At 39.5% G+C, this 22,479-nt stretch overlaps 2 protein-coding genes across 4 annotated transcripts in view; both read left to right on the top strand.

Annotated features, from left to right (window-relative positions):
• Window positions 1-10,560, top strand: part of RBBP5 (RB binding protein 5, histone lysine methyltransferase complex subunit) — a 30,515-nt gene extending 19,955 nt beyond the window's left edge. Inside the window, exons 11-14 of one of the 2 annotated variants that reach the window (XM_074222481.1) lie at window positions 5,659-5,728; window positions 5,964-6,193; window positions 7,094-7,171; window positions 10,473-10,560. In XM_074222481.1, coding sequence (XP_074078582.1) covers window positions 5,659-5,728; window positions 5,964-6,193; window positions 7,094-7,171; window positions 10,473-10,501 — 407 coding nt within the window. In that variant the 3' untranslated portion in view covers window positions 10,502-10,560. Of the gene's footprint in view, window positions 1-5,658; window positions 5,729-5,963; window positions 6,194-7,093; window positions 7,286-10,472 lie in introns of both variants that reach the window. The other variant, XM_074222480.1, reaches the window with a different exon arrangement.
• Window positions 10,561-12,758: 2,198 nt separating this feature from the next.
• TMEM81 (transmembrane protein 81) lies at window positions 12,759-21,880 on the top strand. Of its 2 annotated transcripts, XM_074222483.1 has the most exons (3): window positions 12,759-13,294; window positions 14,138-14,844; window positions 21,438-21,880. In XM_074222483.1, the coding sequence occupies exons 2-3, from the start codon at window positions 14,339-14,341 to the stop codon at window positions 21,448-21,450; spliced, it is 519 nt and encodes a 172-aa protein (XP_074078584.1). In that variant the 5' UTR covers window positions 12,759-13,294; window positions 14,138-14,338; the 3' UTR covers window positions 21,451-21,880. The 2 variants fall into 2 exon arrangements, with proteins under 2 accessions (XP_074078584.1, XP_074078583.1); XM_074222482.1 differs by lacking the exon at window positions 21,438-21,880 and having other exon boundaries at window positions 14,138-15,724.
• Window positions 21,881-22,479: the final 599 nt, after the last annotated feature.

The following is a 22,479-nucleotide window of genomic DNA, read 5'->3' as shown; positions in this document are numbered from 1 at the left end:
ATTGATGATTATGAGCATTATCTTATGAAGTAGAGAAAAAATAGGGCAAAGCTAAACAAAATCATCCTAAGGGCTTTCAAAGCTAAAATGGAAAGACAACAAACAGGAGAAAAATGGAAGAGATCTGCAAAAACCATTTCAATGAATGAGCTAATGTTATATGAGCTTATGAGCTAATGTTCATCTTTTTTTTTTTTTAAAAAAAAGCAAAATCATCCAGGAAAATAGTATATAACATGATACTGAAAATAATACAGAAGATAAAGTGGATAATTTTTATTTCATTATATAAAATTTGAAAAGTTTTATACAAATAAAACCAATACAACTAAGTTTAGAATGAAAATTGATAGCTCGGAAAATTTTTTGCCACAAGCTTCACTGATAAGCCGCTCATTTCAATTTTTGTAAAGGTGCCATACACATTTGACAAGTTTGTATGTCTCTTTATTTTCACATTCAATAATTAGCAAAAAGGCTATCAAATCTTAACCTTGCAATAATACTACTCAGGTCATTAACTTCCTTTTTGTTTATTTAATTCAATTTACGTAGGTCTGAAAGGGGGAGTTCTAGGTCCTCTACAATTAGTTTGTTTGATTTTCTTTGTAATTTTTAACTTTTAATTATTTAGATGCTGTGTTATTTGTTGGGATATCTGTCAAATTTTGGTATTCTTTAGAATACCTCTCAGAATAATATAGTTTCCCTGTTTTCTCTTTCAATCAAGTCTCTTATTGTATCTGAGATCATTATCGCTACCCCTGATTTTTCACATTTGGCTGAAGCAATTTGCTCCAGCCCCTTATTTATTTTTACTCTCTGAATCTTTTCAGATGTTTGTGACCAACATACTGGTAGATTCTGCTTTCAAATTCATGTTACTATCCTTTTCTGTTTTATGAGTGAATTTATCCTTTCCACATTTGGGATGATAGTTAATTGTTATTTCTCCACATCCTATTATCCTTATTTACTTTTTTAACTCTCAATTTCCCTACCCCTCTTTACAAAGAAGGAAGAAGGTGAGGAGAGAAAAAGTATGCTTAGTTCCAGAACTTTGTGCTTGATGTAATCTGCTTCTGGGTTTCCCTTCATCAGAGACTACTACTTTCACTACTCTTACTAGATTTTATTTTGCAGATATAAAACTTCCCTGAAGCTACTGTTATTCTCCCCATTCTGTTTCTCCCCCCACAGTCGTATTTTTTATTCTATCTTCTCTTGACTAATTTAGATGAAAGTGAAGTTTGAAGGTTGCTGGCTTCCTCCTGGTTTGCTACTTGAATGTCCCATTTATGTGAGATGATTTTCTCCAACCTTTGTTCCCCTTTATCCTTAGTATTTTCTTTTCTTCTCCCTCTCCCTTTTTCCCTTTTTCTTTTTGATAACCATATAGTCAACAAAACATAAACAGCTCCCAGGTTCTCTGTCTTATTTTACTCCTTCTGGGACCCCTTGTGACTTTAATGTTCTGAGGGAATATATGTATCATCTTGTCCTATTATAATGTAAACATTTCATCTTTGTTTATTTTCTTTTGTGAGCTCTTATGTTTACCTTTTTGCATACTTTTATTTTTATTGTATTTTTATATATTTGTGTCTCAAAGTTGTTCTAATCTTTTCAAATATGACTATGGTAGAAGTCTTCTATTTCATTAAAGGTCTAGTTTTTACCCTTGTAGTATTATACTCTTGGTTTGCTAGATTTGCTAGTTATTCTTGGCTTGTATACCTACATCTTTTCGCCTTTTTTAATATTTTCTAAGATCTCCACTTACTTAAAGTGATTGCTGTTAATTTTTTGGTTTTTGCAAGGCAACAGTGTTAAGTGATTTGTCCAAGGTCACACAGCTACGTAATTATTAAGTGTCTGAGGTCAGATTTGAACTCGGGTCCTCTTGACTCCAGGGCTGGCACTCTATCCACTACTCTACCTAGATGACCTACTGCTAAATCTTGCATGATACTTATTTTCACTTCTTCCTCCATGCTTGCAGTATTTTTTTCTTTGATTTGGAAGCTTTGGAATGTCCAGGCTCTTTATTCATTATGGATTTTAGGTAATCTGTTGATTGTTAAATGATCTCTATCTTTGATCTTCTTTCCAGGTCAGTTATTTTTCCTAAGAGTTATCTTACATTTTCTTTTTTTAAAAAAACATCAGTCTTTTTTTTTTTTTTGTGGAGCCATTAATTTCTTTTGACTTACTCTTAATTTTCTAGGAATTTGATGTTTGGGTAAGGTTTTGTATTTGACCCAAATTGTCTTTGGATCTTTCCAGTCTTTTCTCCAGAGCTCTCATTTTCCATTATCTTTCCTCTAGCACTCTTACTTATATAAAACACTTTTAATTTCTTTTTTTTTTTAAACTTTAATTTTTCCAGTAATTCTCATTGAACTTGTCCCCAAATTGTGTTTTTATTTGAAACTTTCCTTATAGATACTTTGGAGTCTTATTCTTCTTGGTTTGTACCCCATGTGTCATCATGAAAGCTCTTTCTGATGGTATTCTTATTTATTCATTCTTCCAACCTTCCATCTTTTGGGCTTTGGGTTAAAGTCAAGCTCTTCCTACTTCTGGAGGTAGTGTCTGGGCCTGACTTAGTCCTATTTTGTATGATCTTTGGATATTGAGTGAGGGCAGCTCAGCCCAAGGACTTCAAATTCTCAAGTACATCCAAAGCAGGCTGCTCTGGGCAGAGCCTTTTTGCTATCCTTTTGTTCTGAACCTTAGAATCAAATCTCCTGACCTTAATTTGGGTCTGGGTGACACAGTTTTAGACTCCCCTTGGTGGGAGGCTCCAGGAGACTGCTACAGTGCCTGGGCCCCATTAGCTAGCTGGCAGGTCCAGCTTCATGCTTGAGGCTGCATGACCTCCCTTAGTTTGAGCTCTTTACCCTACTTTCTTAGCTTGTAGGACTCAGACCAGGATGGAGGTTGAAGCCAATAGAAGTAACTGTTCAGTAACCCCCTATAAAGCTATATTAAGTGGGCCATAAAACAGGTGTATTCTTCTCAAGGTATTACTCACCATTGATAACGATGGAAGAGTTACAGTAGAGTCTAGCTAGAGGAAAGATTTCTTATAAATGATAATATCTCCCAGATACTCTTTTCTGATGATTGCATAAAGCCCTTATGCATTGAGTGAGCCTCCTAGAAGAGATCTGTAATTACTCAAAGGACTTTGTCTTGTCCACATAGGAAAGGCCAAGTGGATGAAGAATTTTTATTGTCCAGATTTCAGAATCAATTTAGATCAGCACCCCACAGAACTTGTCCAATTATATGTACATCTGGAACAGATCATAAGATGGATTGTAAATTGAAAAGGAAAAGGAAAGCTATTACTTTTGGGAGATTGCAAAACTTTTATTGATTCCAACCTTCTGATGGAAACAAAAGCCCATCTTTTCAATATGTGTATTTTATCATTGTCACTGTATGATAGCAAACCTTAGATTTAAAGGTGTTTCACACAGAGGATAATGGAGAGTTAGTAAGGAATTTCAAAGAAGACCAGGAGTGGATGTCATCATGGAATTGTATGTTAGGAAGAGAAGATGAACTGGTCCTGAGGCAAGGGCAAAGCATGACAGGTGGAGCCCCCAGAATTCTCCATTGGTACTCTCAGTATGTCAATAGAAATTGAGAAAAGTTTTCATTATGTTGAGATGAAATTCTGGGAGAACATGAATAAGAGACACATAGGATTAGCTTACCTAGATGGGTTATGTTGTGTGTCATTGGAGGACTTCCCAAATTAATCAGATCACAGATCCCTTTGAGTATTAAAAAAAAGTTTTTAATATCTTTTTTTTTTATACAAGGCAATGGGGTTAAGTGGCTTGCCCAAGGCCACACAGCTAGGTAATTAGTAAGTGTCGGAGGCCGAATTTGAACTCAGGTACTCCTGACTCCAGGGCTGGTGTTCTATCCACTGCGCCACCTAGCCACCCCCTTTAATGTCTTTTTTATTTCCTGTTTTCCTCCATTCTTTCAGAGAACCACGCCTTTTACGAAGAATAAAAAGGAGAAAAGTTCAACAAAACTAACCACTACACCAACAACTCTGATATATATATATATATATATATATATATATATATATATATATATAGTTCCACACCTCTACAAATAAGGGAGAAAGCATGGTCATAATTTTATAGCATTGTTTCATTTGTTTTGTTGTTTCTATTTGCATTGTTGTTGAAATTGTATATATTATAAACACCACATTATATTCATGGATCACAATTTATTTAACCATTCCCCAGTCAATAGATATTTATTTTATTTCTAGTTTTTGACTACTGTGAAAATTGCTGTTACAATTGTTTTAGAACATATGGAGCTTTCTTCTTAGTGACTTCTTCCTAGCACATGCCTCAAGTAGGGGTTTTTGAATCAAAAGATCTGGGGATTTTAGACAGTTTCTTAGCACAGTTTCAGAGTAGGCAGCTCAATTAAGGGAATCGGTGTTCTTTTTTTCCACATATCAACAACTATTCTCATTTTTTTTTTAAATCTTACTATACAGGTTTCTGAAAGGAAATGTGACTTAACTGCTATCTGGAATTGTTTGCTCCCTGGCTTTGTTGTTGATTTCTTAGTGTACCCATCAGTACTTTTAGACAAAGCAAACATGACAGATTTTCACGTGATCTTGGCAGCTGCATGGCTCGACACATAGAGTGTTAGACTAGGAGTCAGGAATACCTGAGTCCAAATTTCATCTAAGACACTTAAAAACATGTGTGACCCTGTTACTTCATGCCTTTCATTTGTAAATTTGTAGATTCATTTTCATTTGTCCAATGGAGATGATAGCATTTGACTCTGTAGAGTTGTGAAAGTCATTGGAGAGAACATGTGATGCATTTGTAAGCACTGTGAAAAGTGCTCTAGAAATGCTGCTATTGAGAATGAGAAGATGTGGACTGACCAAACATTATTGGTATCATCATTCTACACTTAGAGACAGCTCACTCAGCCTGTCCCCTCTCTCCCTTAGCTGCCATAGTACTTCTTGTCTTTATCACTCCTTTGGCATTTTATGTGCACTTTGTTTATCTTGCCTATCTTCCCAGTTTCATAATGCATTCCTGGAAGGTCTTTGTCATCCTCAAGATTTGTGTTTCTCCATTTCCAAGGGTGGGATTATATCCTTCCTACATGAATGTGATAGGAAGTTCCTTGAAAGCAGTGACCTTCTCTGTTTTTGTGGTATTCCAGTACTGCACACACTGCAGGTGCCTATGTACTCAATACGGTACACATACGGTGCTGCCAATCATCACTTGGTCTTCTGGTGGTGCTGGGCTTCTCAGGGCTGCACTTCATTTCAATCCCCAATTTTGCCATACCTTTTAATTTGTATTATAAAAGAAACTATGTGGGTGATAAGCAAGTACATGGTGAGAAATTAGAGGACACTGACAGTATTTGTCATTCTAACTCATGCTTACGTTGCATTTAGAGCTAACAACAAACCTGAAGTGCATTGTACTTTAGTGTTTCCATTTTATAGATGAGAGAACTGAGGTGATAGTTTTATTTTCTACCTGTTCATCTAAGGATTTTTGATTTTTAAAAAGCAGTAGCCTGAGGCTTCATTTTTCATTTAAATCTATTCTTTTAACTGTATTGCAGGAGCTGATGCTGCAGAGGATGAAGAAGTGGATGTCACTAGTGTAGATCCTATAGCTGCCTTTTGTAGCAGGTGAGCAAAAATGGCCTTGTGGATTTGCCTTGCACTCCAGTTCCTCTTATTCTCCCCTGAGATATCAGGCACTTGGTTTCTTGCTCCTTTTCATGCCTAGCAGAGGTGATCCTGACTAGGGAAGATCTCTACCTTATGTACCTTGTTCAAAGTCGGGTCTTTATAAGTATTTGTGGGTTAAAACTACACATGGTTTAAGTACCTTATCCCCCCCCCCCCCTTCCCTCTCTGACAGTGATGAGGAATTGGAAGATTCCAAGGCTTTGTTATACTTGCCTATTGCCCCTGAGGTGGAAGACCCAGAGGAAAATCCTTATGGGCCCCCACCTGATGCTGTCCAAACCTCATTGATGGAAGAAGGAGCTGGTTCAGAGAAGAAGAGACAGTCCTCAGCAGATGGACCCCAGCCACCAAAGAAGAAAACCAAAACAACCAACATTGAGCTGCAAGGAGTACCTAATGATGGTGAGACCTGTTTCTTTTAATGCCTAAGAGATGATTGTTCACTTTCCCACATGACTGTCAATTTTGGTTGCCTTTTTTCCCCCCAAAGTATCTACACAGTTTCAGTAGGAACTGCCTTCTTATTGTGAACTTGGAGCCAAATGTTGCCTAGCAGGTTAGTACTCTTCCAGCTCAGAGTGGGCCTCTGGTTGGTCTCAGGGAAGAACAGTCATTAGTATTGTTTACAATTGAAACTCTTAATTTGGCAATACCTTGTTTATAAATCTGTCGTATCAGGACAGGTTTTCCTTTAGCGTCCAATCTTTTTATTCTAAGTAAACATTATTGCCATTCTGGTCCCTAAATGCCTGCAAAAAACCATCATGTCCTCCCTTCTCAGCATATATATTATTAAGAAAATATCCATGCTGTAGGGAACATGAAGAATTGTATATAACATCACCAGCATTTTCCTGTGACCAAGTGAGAAGTCCCTTACAGTACAGAGCTGCTTGGTCAGACCCCCTAATTTCCAATTGTGTCTTCTTCCTACTCTACCAGAGTAGTTAGAACCAAGCCCATGGTTCCATCTTGTTTTTGCCCACAATGTAGTGTACCTTGGACCTTAGCCTCCATTTGAATTATTGTACCATGCAGCCTTCTTTATGGGTTTGACTTTTTTATTAGTAGCTTCTCCTCAGCTCCTGGCTTTTTCTGTCCCCCTCCACTCTCTCTCTCTCTCCTTCACAATTCTAGAAAGGTAAGAACTCAAGCAGATTCAGTCTCATCTTTTGAACACAGGCACAGAGTTCCTTATTGGCGGTGGCTCTGTGTACACTATTTTTGGTGGCAGGTGAGAGGGCAAGAGATTTTGGTTTTTGTGTATGGACTCCTTCCCATATCGATTTGTCCCTTTTACAGAAGTCCATCCGTTACTGGGGGTGAAGGGGGATGGCAAATCGAAGAAGAAGCAAGCAGGCCGGCCTAAAGGATCAAAAGGTAAAGAGAAAGATTCTCCATTTAAACCGAAACTCTACAAAGGGGACAGAGGTTTACCTCTGGAAGGAGCAGCGAAGGGTAGAGTGCAGGCGGAGCCCAGCCAGCCCTTGACAGGTAAGGACCCGTGGGGGGGCGTGCCCAGCTTGCGTGGAGGCCATAGCCTCCAACGCCCGGCCGCAGCTCTTCATTCTCCCTCCCTTCCTTAGCTCCCAGTGGCATTCACTCCCAAAGGATTAAGTTGCTGCCAAGGGCAGGAGAAACGTATTTTATTTATTTTCTTTTTCTCTGTAAACTCCCAAGAATGTAGACAGGGAGCCACATGGAACCCTCTGCCAGAGGCCCAGCATTGTTTGTTTTGTTTTTCCCCCCTAGTAGCCCAGTGCCAGTAATGAAGTTGGTGGTTGTACACTCCAGAATGGCTAGGAAGGAAGATGAAGTTTTTGAGGTACATACCATCATGATGTCAGGACTCGAAAATGGGAGGAGAAAACCTAGGAGGAGCTGACCAGAAAACAGCTACTGGGATGTAGAGGCTACAGTGTCTGTGTAAGATTTTAATACCTAAGCCCTTTGAAACTGGCTTTCTCAATCGATGGGCCATCTCACTTTCATGGTATTTAAAATTTGGGAGGGATGGCCCTTTTTTATTGAGTGGATCTCCAGATCTAAACTGGGTCTTATATATCGTAGGGAAGATGAATTAATTCTAAACTAAAAGGACATTCAAGTTTCCTGCCTAATATTAGTAAGACCACTTTCCCTAAGCCCACCCTGGTTTAGAACAGTTTTATTAATTGAATATTCCATTTTTTGTGACTAGCTGTAGTTTCTATTAATTTAGTATGTTCTTTCCCTCAATTCCAGAGAGCATGTTAAGTACCAAAATTTCTATTACAAGAATAGTCCTGTGATCTTTCTATTTGATGGACTTTTAAAAAAAAGATAGGGGTAATATTCAGGCTAGACAGTACGGTAGAGTGGTTAGAGAGTCAGTTTTGTAGACGGAAAGATGTGGGTTCAAGTCCCATCCATCCTGACTGTGTGACTCTGGGCAAGCCACTCAACCTCACAAGGCCCCAGGCACTTCTCTAAGACTAGGTTGCAGAGGAGATGCCCATCTGCCCTGGTAGATGTGGGTTCCTCACCCATGTGGGGTCCTCCCAGCAGAGATAAAATCACAAGCCCTGTTCATTTAAACATAGATCCTTCCAGAATCTGATGTTTGGTGAAAGGGTTGTTTTTGATTCTCTGTGTCTCTTTCATGGGTACCTGAAGAGAAAGTAGAATATTTCAGCTCAGCATAAATTGTAGTAGTCTTAAAATGACATTGGGAGTCCTGTATCAGAGTTGTTTGTTCTGAGTTCCACTGCCTTTCTGTTGTACCTAATTATGTATGTCCTTGGGAGCAGCTGCTTTTTCTTTTTCTTTTTTTTTTTTTTGCCCAGAGTTTTCTCCACTTCCATTGTTGGCCTTTTGTAACCCACGCTGCTCATCATCTTGTCTGCTCTGCTTGTTTTATTATTAATAATTGTATCAGCGGACTTGTATTGTGTATTCTGAAGAATAAGGATATAAAACTCAAACTATCTTCAGACATAGGCGCTCAGTATGAGGTGGTACATTAACCAGCTTAAACAGTGATCTTTAATGCAGTTGACTTGTTGATTGACACATTTATTTAATTAGGAGTTGGCTATAGTGTTATCATTGAAAACAGATCTAAATCCTGAAAATCCAATTTCTAGGATCTGGTTATGAATATGGTAATGAATATTCAGAAGAAAGATTTAAATTCCATAGTTTTCTACAGAGTTTTTAGTTTTGACCTGAATTTTGGGTTTGGGGTTTTTTGGGAGTTTTGTTTGTTTTATTTTGGTTTGGTTTTTTTGATTTCCTTTGAACAGTAAGACCAAGGGGATCCAGAATGAAATGAATAAAACCATTCTCACTGTGACAGGGAGATGGTGCTGAGGCCTGTGGAGTCTTTCATTTATCTCGATTTTTTATTCTCCCTTTAAGAGATGCATGATGGTTTTCTTCATGATGTGATACATAAGGGAAGGTGGTATGAAAACCTCTTGTTCCTGCTGAACTGTAAGAAGTATAACCTGAATCTCTAACAATGTGACATTCAGTTAGATGATTAAGGTGGAATTTCATTTTAGTATCAGTCTATTCTTTAGCAAATGTAAATAGTCTTTGTTGCCAGTAGAGCCCATATCCAGCTGTGGTGTTCTGTGATTGGAACTTATCACCTCCTGAGTCAGTTTTGTAAATTGATTCTCTCACATCCTAGCATGAATCTTCTTTTTGAAATGACTTTTTCTTCAAGTGGCATTAATGCCAACTTTTCCATCTCCTAACTGGGGTGTAGAGAGGGATAAATTGACTCTTTTCTTTTTTGACTTCCTTGCCACCACCCTTAGCTATCTATTTAAGGTTGTTCTCAGAGACTGGAGAGCTCTTATTGAACAATCAGGGAAATACTCATATCATGTGAAGAGTTAGGATTCTGTTTGTCTAGTTATTGGTAAACTTGAGTAAGAACCTTTAGGACAAATTCACATAGGTGAAGTTTTGATTTGTGTTTTAACTTTGAAAAGAGTTTCTAGCTAACTTGATTATTTAGGAATTGACTACCTAGTTGCTAATTGTGAGGCTTCCTAGCTTCTTACCTTTCTCAGTGCTTGGATCATATATCATCTGTTTCCACTCTTGTAAATGTGGTTGGAAACTTGAAAGAAAGGTAAAACCTAGTTGCTAATTGTGAGGCTTCCTAGCTTCTTGCCTTTCTCAATGCTTGGATCATATATCATCTGTTTGCACTCTTGTAAATGTGGTTGGAAACTTGAAAGAAAGGTAAATAATCAGGTGATACAACTTTGCTTCCTTGATGAGAAAAAGTGTAGAAAATCCACAGCCCCTAGCTGTAGATCTGGAAGGGGGTATCAGAGACTGTTTAGTCCTCATCTTCCTTTTACAGCTGATGGAGGGAAAGTGACTTGCCCAAGGACACCCAGGCAGTGAACCTAAGTGATAGGATTTAGCCCCAGGCTCTGACCCTGAACCTGTGATGCTCTTTCCACTCATGCCAACACTTCTAAAATGATGTTCTGGTTATTGGTGGATCTCAGTGAAGGGTGATGAAGAGTTAACTATCTCATTTTCTAGCTCAGAAAAATAGTATTTTGCCTGCTTATGCTAATGCTTTGTACCACATCTTATCTGTCAAGCTCTCCATTCTCATCAGTACTGGGATGAATTGAGACTAATGGAACCTTTCCCATTTTAATCTCTCCAGCAGGGGGAGCAATCTCAGAGCTGTTATGAAGACGACGTTGGACATTCTCCATGCTTTTCCCACTCTGCAGTCATGCAGCCTTGGACATTGTGCTCAGACAGATGAGACTGACTTTCATTTAAAACCAAGATCTCCACCTCTTTCAGCAGGTGGAAGGAGGAGTGATACTTATTTTTGAATGAAGTGAATTATGAAAGAAGAATGACTCTCCCCAATCTTTCCTCTCAAAGCATAATTTTGATTAGACTCAGGAAAAGAGGACTTACAAAGACTTGAACAGGACTCCTGGCTCATTTCGATGGAATGCATCTCTGCTTAGTTATGCTGCTGGAACAATACCTATGTTTTCTATGACCTTTCTTAACTAAGCATTGCCTTGATCTGGCCTTTTCAACCTTCTGCTTTCTCTTATCCCTTATCGCATGTCCTCAAGTGAATTGTTCTTCTCTGTAACATTTCCTCACCCTGCTGTTGTCTTATAGAAAAGAATATGTTACATACTCTTTTTTTTTCTCTCTCTCCTTTCTTCTTCTAATTCAGTCAATTTGTAAAGCCCTGTAGTCCATATTATATCATTCTTTTTAAAAGGACAGGCAAGAAAATGAAGTGCTTATAATCTGAAAAGCTCAGGAATATGTAGAGCCATCAGAAAGGGAAGACAAGATAAGAAACTCAATTAGACTATCATATAACCTTTTCCCCAAGAGGATGGGATCTAAAAATGTTCTTTTTAATTTTTTTTTTCCATTTTAACCTTCAGCATCAGTTTAATCTCTCTAAATCATGTTTCTGAAGACAGGTAGTTTCACCTGTCCTAGTCAAAGTAGCAAGAGGGATTTTTTTTTTTTTGGCTGCCATGTTCAAACCTACTAGAGAAGAAAACAAACAGGTGTCTCAGAACCTTCTTTTATGAACAAGAATCTATGCAAGGTCTAAAATGGAGCTGTCCAAAATCAGATGCAACAACATAGTTCAAATCAAAGTTCAAAGTGAAATTTTTTTCATCGCTGTCCATGGATTTGCCCTTCCCCTCAAAACATCATTGTTAACTCCTTTTTCTGTATTGTGAGCAATTCAGTTTTCTCCTTTCAATTTTTCTATTAACATTTTCCTTTGTTCATTTCCTTTCTGTGAAAGGCTTCTCAGTTGTCTCAGTTTCTTCACCACCATTCATGAAACAAAGAGTGGCAGATCAAATATGTGTAGACATGAGGAACTTTTGGATTTTTAAAAATCGTCCAGAGTTCTTTCCACTTGTATTACTGGTCCTTTGTGAACTCATGTTGCTCATCACCTCGTCTGTTCTGCTTGTGTCTTGTCGCTTATCGTCTCAAAAGTTCATTTTAGGGAAGCAAACTGTGGAATGAGGATCCACAACCCTGGCTGCAGTATTCATCCAGCTATATTATTTGAAGGTAGTATTTTCTCTTAACTTCTTGAGGAAAACTTTAGAACAGTTTATACTACAGCATGAGGAGGAACCCACCTGAGCCCATAGCTGATCCAAGAAAGAGATGCACTTAGTTATTCTATAGGATGTTTGAGGGACAGTAGGAGAAACAAAAATGTCTGAAAGAGCCTCCCTCCCATTTCACTTGTTCATATATGAGAAAGGTCCATTTCTCAAAATATAGGACAAAATGTTCATGTTCTTTGATGTAACGATTCTTTCCAGAAAACCTTGTTAATCAGTAGTCGAGGTAATTGTGTGGTCTACTGAACATGATTCTGTTTTACATCTTTAGGAACACTGTTATTACTTTGGATTGTATTTTGTATTGGCCTGCTAATTCACCTAAGGGCCTATCTACCCTGTCACCATTTACTATGTAATTTGAATTTCCTTGCCTAAGTACTTGGGTATTGAGCTATTTCCCCTCCTAAATCTGACAGTACCAATCTAAGCTCCTTTGAGTTGGCCCTTGACATCATCTTCAGGATTTGTTTTTTATAACTTAAACAATTTTCTTCCATTCTTCAAACGTGCTGTCCATTTCATTTGACTGCTTCTCATTTGTACAGTATATGTATATTTTTTTCCTCCTTTTATCTCCCCATATGTGTGTGTGTTTTCCCTCGTCCCTTTTTTTAAGTTTTAAATGCTCTGTAGTTTTGTAAAAGATGAAAATTGGTCACTTGAATAGTTCTTGCTAAAGTGATGATGTAAATAAAAATGATCATTTTACTTAAAGAATGGTTGTTTGTAGTGTTTACGAAGAGCAGTTGCTCCTCAATGTGTCTGCCATTTTATTTTACTGCACAGAAGACTCAGGCCTCGACTTAATGAAGAGATGTTGAAATTATAGGTCTGGAAGGCAACTGCACCCTCCTACCTCTTAACAAGGTTATACTTCAGCTTTCTAAAAGCATGTTTGTTCTAAAGATCTCCTTGTATAGACATCTTATTATCTAAAATATAAAGTGTCAATTTGGTATTAAATTTGGATCTCTTCTTACCACTACTATCACCTTTCTACCAATTAAATAAGTTATATGAATTCTCTTCACATTCAAAGGCAGAGGATGCTTCATTTCAAACAAAACAAAAAAACCAAATTCCTCAAGATTGCTTCTCCAAACAGAATGTCACTTTGAAATGTTCCTGTTTAACTTTTCCTATTATTATGACACCGAGAGCCCTTCTGTGACACCATAACTGTTTCATAGCAACTATGTCATAAGCATACTCTATCAGCTGCTGTTTGTTGAGTATAAGGAATAAAGAGAATCAGCAGGAAGTCTGGGTGAATTAAGTTCCCTTTCAAATGGAAAATAATTTCATTACTCTTGGGATAAAATGGGGCAGGGAAAGGCATTAAATGGTAGTTACGTTAAATATCCTTCCTCTGCTGAAAAACATTTTAATTCTTGAATGGTATTTCAGCTTCTGTCTCCAATTTTTAGTTTTATTTCTAATATTCTCACTGTGTGACTTTGAGCAAATTGCTTCAACTCTCTGGGCCTCTGCAAAATGAAGAGGTTGGGCTTATATGATTTTGATTCTTCTCTAGCCCTGTTTTCTTAATAACTTATATTTATAGAATCCTTTCACATTTGAAATTTGATCCTCAACAGGCCTGTTAGGTAGGCCAAGAAAATGGTATTTATGATTTTTTTTCACTTTGCACATGAGAAAACAGACTGATGGATTTAAACCATTTGCCTAAGGTTTCACAGCTTGTTAATTATTGAGCCACGTGTAGAACCTAATTATGCTGACTATCCAGTATTCAGTACAAGAGAATTTTAGTATCTAAGGCATATTAGTGCTTCTTCTTGCAAATTTAATAAGTAATAATTATTTGCCTGTAGTCAATAAGTTACCTGTAAATGGAAACTTAGCTACAGATCCTGTTTAGAGTTCTAGAAGTAGTGGGAAAGTATATTGCTTTCTAATATGCAGTCATCATTATTTTTTTTTTTTTAGTTTTTGTAAGGCAAATGGGGTTAAGTGGCTTGCCTAAGGCCACACAGCTAGGTAATTATTAAGTGAGGTTGGATTTGAACTCAGGTCATAATTATTTCAAAATTCACTTCAAATTATGAAGCCTTTTGCTTTTCTCCCAAAGAAACACCTTAGATGCAAATATATGAAAGGGATGGTAAAGTGTTTAATAAGAAGAACCAATATTTCATGTTTGTTTTTGCCTTGCATGCTTCTCCAGTTGCTAAAGAAAGGAATTTTATTAGGTCACATACTTTTGAAAAAACTCACACCTTTTGACTCTGGAAGATAATGTCATCAAAATTTACAATGAGAAAATGAAGAGAATTTAGAAGAATTTCAGAAATGTTTTTGATTAATGTTTACCCCAAATGACCTCATTGTCTGTTGACTGAAGATCTGTGAAGGTTTTCAATTAAGCATGAAGACAGTTGACATTGGCTTCATCCTTGGAACACTGACTCTTTTCTTGTACCTGCCTACAATAGTGACATCCCATCAGGCATTCACAATCCCTGAAAAGTTGAAGTTGGCTAATGGGAGAGTGATCGTCAATACCACACCCTGCACAGTCACCTGTGGCCTAGGCTATAAGGAGGAAAGCACCTGTGAGGTGGGCCCTGATGGGGTGAGGAGGAAATGTGAAACTCACCACACTGAATGCCTGACCAATTGGATTTGTGGGATGGTCCACTTCACTACCACCACTGGAAAGAAATTTGAACTGACCTGTCTGAGTTCAGACATCCTTCTTTTGGGGCATGAAGCTTTCCGCTTCACCTGGACGTTTGCCCGTGGCATTATCTCCACCAATGATGAGTTGTTTAAACCTTTTCGCCGTCATATCCATTCTTTGATACTCAATCCTGCCCGAGAGGATGATTCAGGTACCTATAGGTGTGATGTCCAGCTGCTGAAGAACTTAAGGTTTGTCAAGAGAATCTACTTTGCACTGAGGGTCATTCCCACTAATTTAGTGAACCTCAACTTTGATCAGTCCCTGACTGAGGAGCAGAAATTAATAGATGAAGGGATGGAAGTGGATCTAGATAAAGACATCCATTTCCAACACTCAGTTTGGAATAAAAAGGTCTTGTTAGCACTGGGTATAGGAATTATGGGAGGGGTTGTGGTCAGTGTACTGATGAGTATAATTTTTCACTATTTACTGAAAACTTTCAGAAGGGAGGTCAGGACAGAGATATAATAGTCTGCTCCCCATTCTGTGAAGTTTGCAAACCTGATGGCAGTGCTAAACTCTTTTTGGAGAGACTTTTATTCCTCTCATGAAATCTTAGGTACTATGGGAAAGTGAAGTATCTGATGTATTTAGTCTTGCCAAACTTCTGCCTCATTTTCCCAGGATTATATGAGTGCCTGGGTGCCCTGGAAATCCCAGGTCATTGCCAAAGTTGCTTTAGTTTGCACCTGTTAAAATTTGTTGTAATTATTTGCAATGTTAATGCTTCTTCCCCTTGTTTGATGTTTGAACAAAATGATTGTTCATTGATTTTTTTTGTTTGAAATTTTGTCTCCACATTAATAAAGCGTTTCTGCCTCATGCATCCACGCTACAGGTTCAAATTTTTCTTTCCTTCCCCATAATCTAGAGGTGGTGTCCCTGATCACTTAGGTGGGGAAAAAAGAGACAACTGTATAGGAATAGGAATAAGCAAGATAGATAAAGTAGATATAAGGTTAGAAGGCCCTTACAAACGGGGAGCTGGGAAAGGCCTCCTACAGGTAGAAACATCTGAGGTGAATTCGAAGGAAGAAAATACATTTTTATTGAGTGACTGTACTACAAGCAGGGACAGCTAGATGGCATAGGGGAGAAAGTCTTGGGGTGGGAGTCAGGAAGATCCAAATTCAAATTCTGCCTCATACACATACTATCCTGTCACTGAGAGGTAGGTGCTATTATCCTCATTTTACTATTGGATCAGAGTAAACTTGCTCAGGATCACACAACTTGTATCTGATACTGTCTAGTGAACTATCTACTAAAACCAATTAACCTGCCTCTAATGGGCAGAGGAGAGGAAAGAGAACATTCCAAACCTGGGATGCAACAGCCTAGATGTAGAGTGCTGGGAGAGGAATAACGTGTAAGAAGACAAAAGATCAGCGAGCAGTTTAAAACTAAAGTTAATATTTGATCTTAGAAGTAATAGTGAACCACTGGAGTTTATTGGGGGAAGAGAGGGCGCACACCTGAACTTAAGGAAAATGACCGGTAACTGAAAGGAGGATGGAGAGGAGAGACAGAGACACACATACACAGAGAGGCCATTACAATGGTCCCAGCTGGAGGTGATGAGGGCCTGAAGGAGGTTGTTGGCTCTGCAAGTGAAAACAAGGGAAGACGGGAGAAATGAAGTATAGGATCGAACAATCGCTATGAGGAATGAGAGTGAGAAGCTGAAGATGCTGAGATGGTCAACCTGAGTGAGTTGTATACTTGATGATGTCCTGGTCAATGATAGGAAAGAGCGGAGGATTTGGAGAGAAAGATAATGAGTCCTGTTGTGGACATGTTAAGTTTGAGGCTTCTAGGGAAATCATTTGGGTTCTGGGTCATTGTAAGGACTGAGGAAAGACTGACCCAGTAAAGCCCCCTACCCCAAGGACCTCACCTGTTAGATGTTGATTTTTTCACCTAAGGACAAACACCACCTCTGGCATAGATGTTTCCTAACTACTTATTTCTTTAGCTCAACTTTTTTTTTCCAGAAAAAGACTTGTGCTACTATGAGAACAAATATATTGGCTTCTTTTTAGCAGCCACGGCCCTTGAGGGTAATGCAGCACTCATCTCAGTCCATTTGGAATCCATTCTTAGGCACTCAAAAATCCAATGTCTCTTCCAAAGATAATTGGATTGGAGAGCCATGAGTAGGCAGACCTCTAGATGGCCATAGGCTGGGCTAATTCTATCAAGTGAATTATTTTTCTCTCACACTGATTTCTCTTGTTAATTTTGGAGGAGGGGAGGAGTCATATGATCTCATCCTAAGTATAGAGAAGAATGAGTCCTAGCCTGAAGGTCAGAGATATGGTGACATCTTTGATTAAGAACAAACTTTAAACCTCTATCATTATCCACCCTATTTACCCACCATCTCCACCCACCATCTCCACCTGCCTCAGGAAGCTTGAACGTAATATCAAATTATAGAAGTTCAGTCTAGGAAAATTGAATGAATGAGGAAGCGACAGCTCACTATAACATTTCAAGGAAACGGCTGGAGGGTCTGACTTGGAGCCTCTCAAGATTTCAAAATATTCTTGAATTCTGGGAGGGAAGCATCATGGTGTCCAGGATCAAGAAGCGTTACGAGACCCGAGTTCTAGTCCTTGTTCTTCCACCTATTATGACTGTAATCTCACCACTCTGGACTATTTTTCACTTGGTGATCTTGGCCTCCCATGGATTCACTGATCATTTCTATGCTGGTAATTCTCAAATTTAGCTATCCAGCCTTAATCTTCCTGATCTCCAGGGGTGCCATATTGAACTGGATATTCCATAGACATCTTAAATTCATATCCAAAACTGAATTCGTTTTCCCCCCCAAATGCTCCCTTTTCCCTAGCTCCCCTATTACAGTCACCCAGGCTCACAACATTGGTGACATTTTTTCCACACTCCCAATTTGTAGCAAGGCCTGTGGATTTTACCTATGTAACATCTCTTGAACACAACCCCCTTCCCTCTTCCTTTGACATTGTCACTGGTACCATGTAAGCTTTGTCACCTCATGCCTAGATTATTGCAATAACCTTTTATTTGGTTTGCCTACCACAACTCTCTTCAGGTCATCCTCTACTCAGAGGTCAAAGTGATCTTTCTAAAGTACAAGTCAGACCATGTCACTCTCCTATTCAGCGAACTTTATAATAATGCAGTCCCCCCACCAATTAGCTCATGCTTCTTTTGTGTCTCTGTATATGCTGCTCTCTTGATGGAATCCAAATCTTATTGAGCATGGACTATTGTATCTTTTATCTTTAATATTTCCAATATTATTCAAATTAGAATTATATCCTTCTATATTATTAGTCCCCCCCCATGTGGCACAGAGCATGATCTATGATAATGAGCAGCAAGGTTTCTTCTCTGTGCCTTAGTTATAGTATCTGTAAAAAAATCTCTTATAGCATTATACTAACTGAGTCTCTGATATTCTAGTCATCCTTATTCAGTCTCTTAAAAGGAAAAGAGAGAGTAAGAGGAAAAGGAAACAAGGATTTACTTTCTAATAAACTGATGGAGAGGTTAAGGGATTTATTTTGAGGTAGCTAGGTTGCTTAGGAAATAGGACATGGGACTTGTTATCAGAAATTCAAATCTTAATACACTCTGTATATGACCCTTGCCTTAAACCACTCTCAGTTACAGTTTCCTTAATAATAATAATACTTAACTTACAGGGTTATTGTAGAGGATCAAATGAAACAATACTTGAAAATAACTGCAAAACATTGCTATATAATCATGACTAAAATTCATATAATGCTTCCAAGTTTGCATCTCATATGATTTTCACAACAACCTTGAGAGGTAAGTTCTATTATTATCCCTATTTAACTGATGAGCAAACAGAGGCAGGCAGAGGTTAAGTGACTTAATATGGTCCCACAGCTAGTAAGGGTCCCGGGCTCATGTCCATTGTGCCACTTGACTAAATTTTACAATAATTTATGTTATGACTAATGTTGAGTAATGTGGTCATTTATTTAATATTTAATATAATATAGTAATTTATTAGTAATACATGTTCATATCAATGATAGAGTAGGGAAGTACCAGGGTCACCAGCTAGTAAGAGTCTGAGGCTTGGATTTTCCTGCTAGGTCCAGAGCTCTGTCCATTATGTCACTTAGCTACTTATTGCAAATAATTTATTTCTTATCTAGCTTATTTATAGCTAATATTAAGGAAAATTGTAGTTTACTTAATATTTAATATAATAAAATGATTTATGACTAATACATGTTCATGTCAGTGATAGAGTAGGGAAGGGGTAGAACTCAATCATCCTACTTAATTCTTGTCTAGGGACCTTGTTTTCACTTTTCTAAAAATAACTTTAGGTTTTTGGCTCAAAAAAAAAATGAGGTCCTGTTCTGTAATCAGCATTCCAGGCACAGACTTAATCTGCCTCCAGAGTCCCAATGGAGAAGACAGTCTGTCTGGGTTCTCCTGGCTTTGGTGCAAAGGAGAGGAGGGTTTAGGCTCTGAGGTGGGTTCCCTGCCACTGGCCTCATTTTATCAAGCTAGCATTGCCCCAGGCTTCAGTGGATAGAGGTGAAGAAAACCAAAGAAGAAAACAATTAGCTGGAGCAGCAGTTCTAGAGTCCCTGCTGCTCCCCAAGAATTCTGACTTTGGTTTCTCCCTCCTCCTCACCCCCAAGGCACTGTCCCTTTTTTTTCCCAGTAGGGCAGCTGCTTGGCTCTGCAGGGAAAACATTAGCCACTCACAGACCTGCATAAGAATAGGGCCTTTCCTTATGTAATAGCTGGAAAAATACAGACTTTGACTGGGCTTAATCTTTCATTGGCTTCTGCTTGCAGTGGACCAGAAGCAGCAGGCTGATCCTTGTCAGTTAGCTGACCCTCTCTAGACCCCTAAAACTGGGAAGCAATGCCACACTACCCTAGGGACCTTAAGACTAGACTTCAGAGGGTGGGAAGGGTGTAGATATCAGATAAAATACTCAATATGGTGGTTGCCTTACAAAAGCTCTGGGAGGAACTTGATTATAAGATTTACCATATTTTTTGGAAGGCAATGGGGTTAAAGTGACTTGTCCAAGGTTACACAGCTAGGCAATTCTTGAGTGTCTAAGGTTGGATTTGAACTCATGTCCTCCTGACTCCCAGGGCCGAGGCTCTATCCACCATGCCACCCAGCTGCCCAATATTTACCATTTTAAGAAAAAAATTGAGATTTGTAATGTTGTAATAATAGAATTATAATAATACCTAGCATTTACCTAAAGATTGATGGTTCAGTTCTGCCAATAATACTTAAAAGACTGGTGCTATTATTTATCCCCATTTTACAGATGGGAAAACTGAACCTGAAAGAGGTTAAGAGACTTGCCCAGGGTGACACAGCTTAGTGTCTGTGGCTGCATTTGAACTCAGCTCTTTCTGATTCCAAGTCTGGCATTTTATACACTTTGCCACCTGGCCCCAAAATCACACATTTAAGTGTTGACATTGGGATCTGAATCCAGTTCTCCTGCTTGCAGTTCCCATAGAAATTAGACAGGAGACCTCATTCTGGGGCACTACCAAAGTTTCAGCTATGTCCACAGGCCAAGACAAACAAACAAACCAACAACAAACCCACCCACAAGTGGTAGCTAGTAGCTGTCAAAGAAGTTGGGGATCGATCTTTATTTTAAGAACTGTCTGCTAACAGAATCAATAAATAACTTTCATTACAGTCAATAGGAGAGAGACACAGTGGTGCAGTGGGTGGGAGCCCCCACTTAAAACAGAAAAATACTATACAATTAAAGAGTCCAAAAGAAGTCATTGCCCCTGCCCTAGAGAGAACTGTCTAGGGTATTCCCTGCTGGAAAGAGGGCTCTGTCCAGGTAACCTGGGGGGGCTGAGATGGGGAGCCACCCAGGCTTGGGCTTTGAATGGCTCATTTCTCCCACAAGCTCTGTAGGAGTCAATAAGAGAGTCTTAGACTCATTCTTTCCCCTACAATGCTTTCTAGATAGCCCTGAAACAGAAAGGTATGTATCCAGCCTAGAGAGGGAAGACACAGCCCTCTAATAATGCCATATGTACAAATGCTTGAGACTCTCTCCCAGTTATTAGGTACCCCATTTCCAAAGTGAGGAAATGTGGTGTCTTTCGGGTTGGCCTTCCTTTTAAGGCCATGTCAGGGAAGACAATCTGTTCTCCCTTATGGACATCACCAATAAAATCCTGGGCAAAATAGACCCATAGATCCGATGTATCCTTGCAGTACCTGTGTTCTTTTAGGGAATAGAACTCAGCACAGAATTTCTTCCATGATCAGGGAAGGGTGGACTTCGGAGGCAGGAGCTGGTCCAGGGTTGAGAATGTTGACATCACCTATGAAGTGATGTTGCCAGATTGAGAAAAGCAATGGTGGGGAGGGATGGGGAGATGGTGAGAAGGGGAAATGAGAGAAGGGGAAAGAGAAAGAGGGGAAATGGGGAGATGGTGAAAAGGGAAGGGGAAATGAGAGAAAGTGGGAAGAGTAAGGAAGCGAAGACAAAGAAGAGGCAGGGAGGGAGGGAATGAAATGAAAGAGAAGAAATAATGGGGAGAGTAGGAGGAAGGGGGTGGAATGAGTCTTTGTAACTGGAGAAGAGATGACAGGGATCCCAGCCTGCTCAAGCTCAGTGTCAAACTGGGGAGTCTGCTTGTGGGGATCACTGGATCCTCAATCTGAAGGAGACATTGAGAGGATTTCATCTGCCTGCTCCCAAGCAGGGCTTGACTATTGGTGTCTTCTCTCCTAAAGGTCTCGGGAGTAGGAGGATCCCATTTCTTCCCTCAGACATCATTTCAGGGTCCAGTAATTTCTCTGTTGTCCATCCTCGGTCCTTCCTGCTGGTTCTTTGCTAAGAGAGCTCGTCTAATCAGCTGGAAGAATTGATCTCAGCTCACCACTGAGTATGGAGAATTGAAGAAAGCAGACTGCTGGGCTATTTTCACCATTCCAACCTTTCAGAAATCAAGAAACTACCCAACAGGTGTTCTCTGCATCCCCGAAGCCCTGCTCCCAAAGGTCTCCACCTAGGTAGAGCAGTACACGTTCCTCTCTCCCCCTCCTCACAAGTTTCCTAAATGCACACCTAGAGAGAGCTGCCCTCCACTCCCAAGGAGAGGGAAGTAACATCTGGACATCTGGAATGTTAAAGCAACAAGGAAACCAGCAAAGGCAGAAGGGTACCTACTTTTCTCCCCAAATTGACATTGGCTCTCATGGCACCCTCCCCACCCCCAGGCATTCTCCTTGGAGAAGTCTTTGCAAGTAGTAAGGGGATCAGAGAGAGAAAAGCCTCCATTCCCCAGCCACAAGGCACTTGTATAGGCAAACTGCAAGCTGGGTGGTAAAAAAAGAAAAAAAGCACCTGTAATATGTGTGTGTGTGTGTGTGTGTGTGTGTGTGTGTGTGTGTGTGTGGTGTGTGTGGTGTGTGTGTCTTCTCTTCCAGCGGGGTGGGAAGAACTTGTGACTTGTAAGTGAGCTGGGGCTGGGGCTGGGCTGTGGAAAGGGAGCTACTAGGCAGGAGGGAGGTCTGTCCTCAGAATGCTAAAGGGGTAGAAACTGGAGGCAAATAATCAGAGGCCCCATGGGCAAGAAGGGACTTCTCTGACTCTTGGCAAGATCCGACACAAGCCAGCCCATTGGAACGAAGGCCCCAGTGAAGGCAGTCTACCTGCCTGAGCCCCCTGTTCCAACATCAGACCTTGAGCAATCTTCTCCAATTCCTCTCTCTCTCTCTCTCTCTCTCTCTCTCTCTCTCTCTCTCTCTCTCTCTCTCTCCTTGGTTTTAAACT

The sequence above is a fragment of the Macrotis lagotis genome, chromosome 2, assembly GCF_037893015.1.
Source record: "Macrotis lagotis isolate mMagLag1 chromosome 2, bilby.v1.9.chrom.fasta, whole genome shotgun sequence".
Lineage (NCBI taxonomy): Eukaryota > Metazoa > Chordata > Mammalia > Peramelemorphia > Peramelidae > Macrotis > Macrotis lagotis.
Note: the sequence above shows the minus strand (reverse complement) of the source record. Positions and strands in the feature narration are given on the sequence as shown.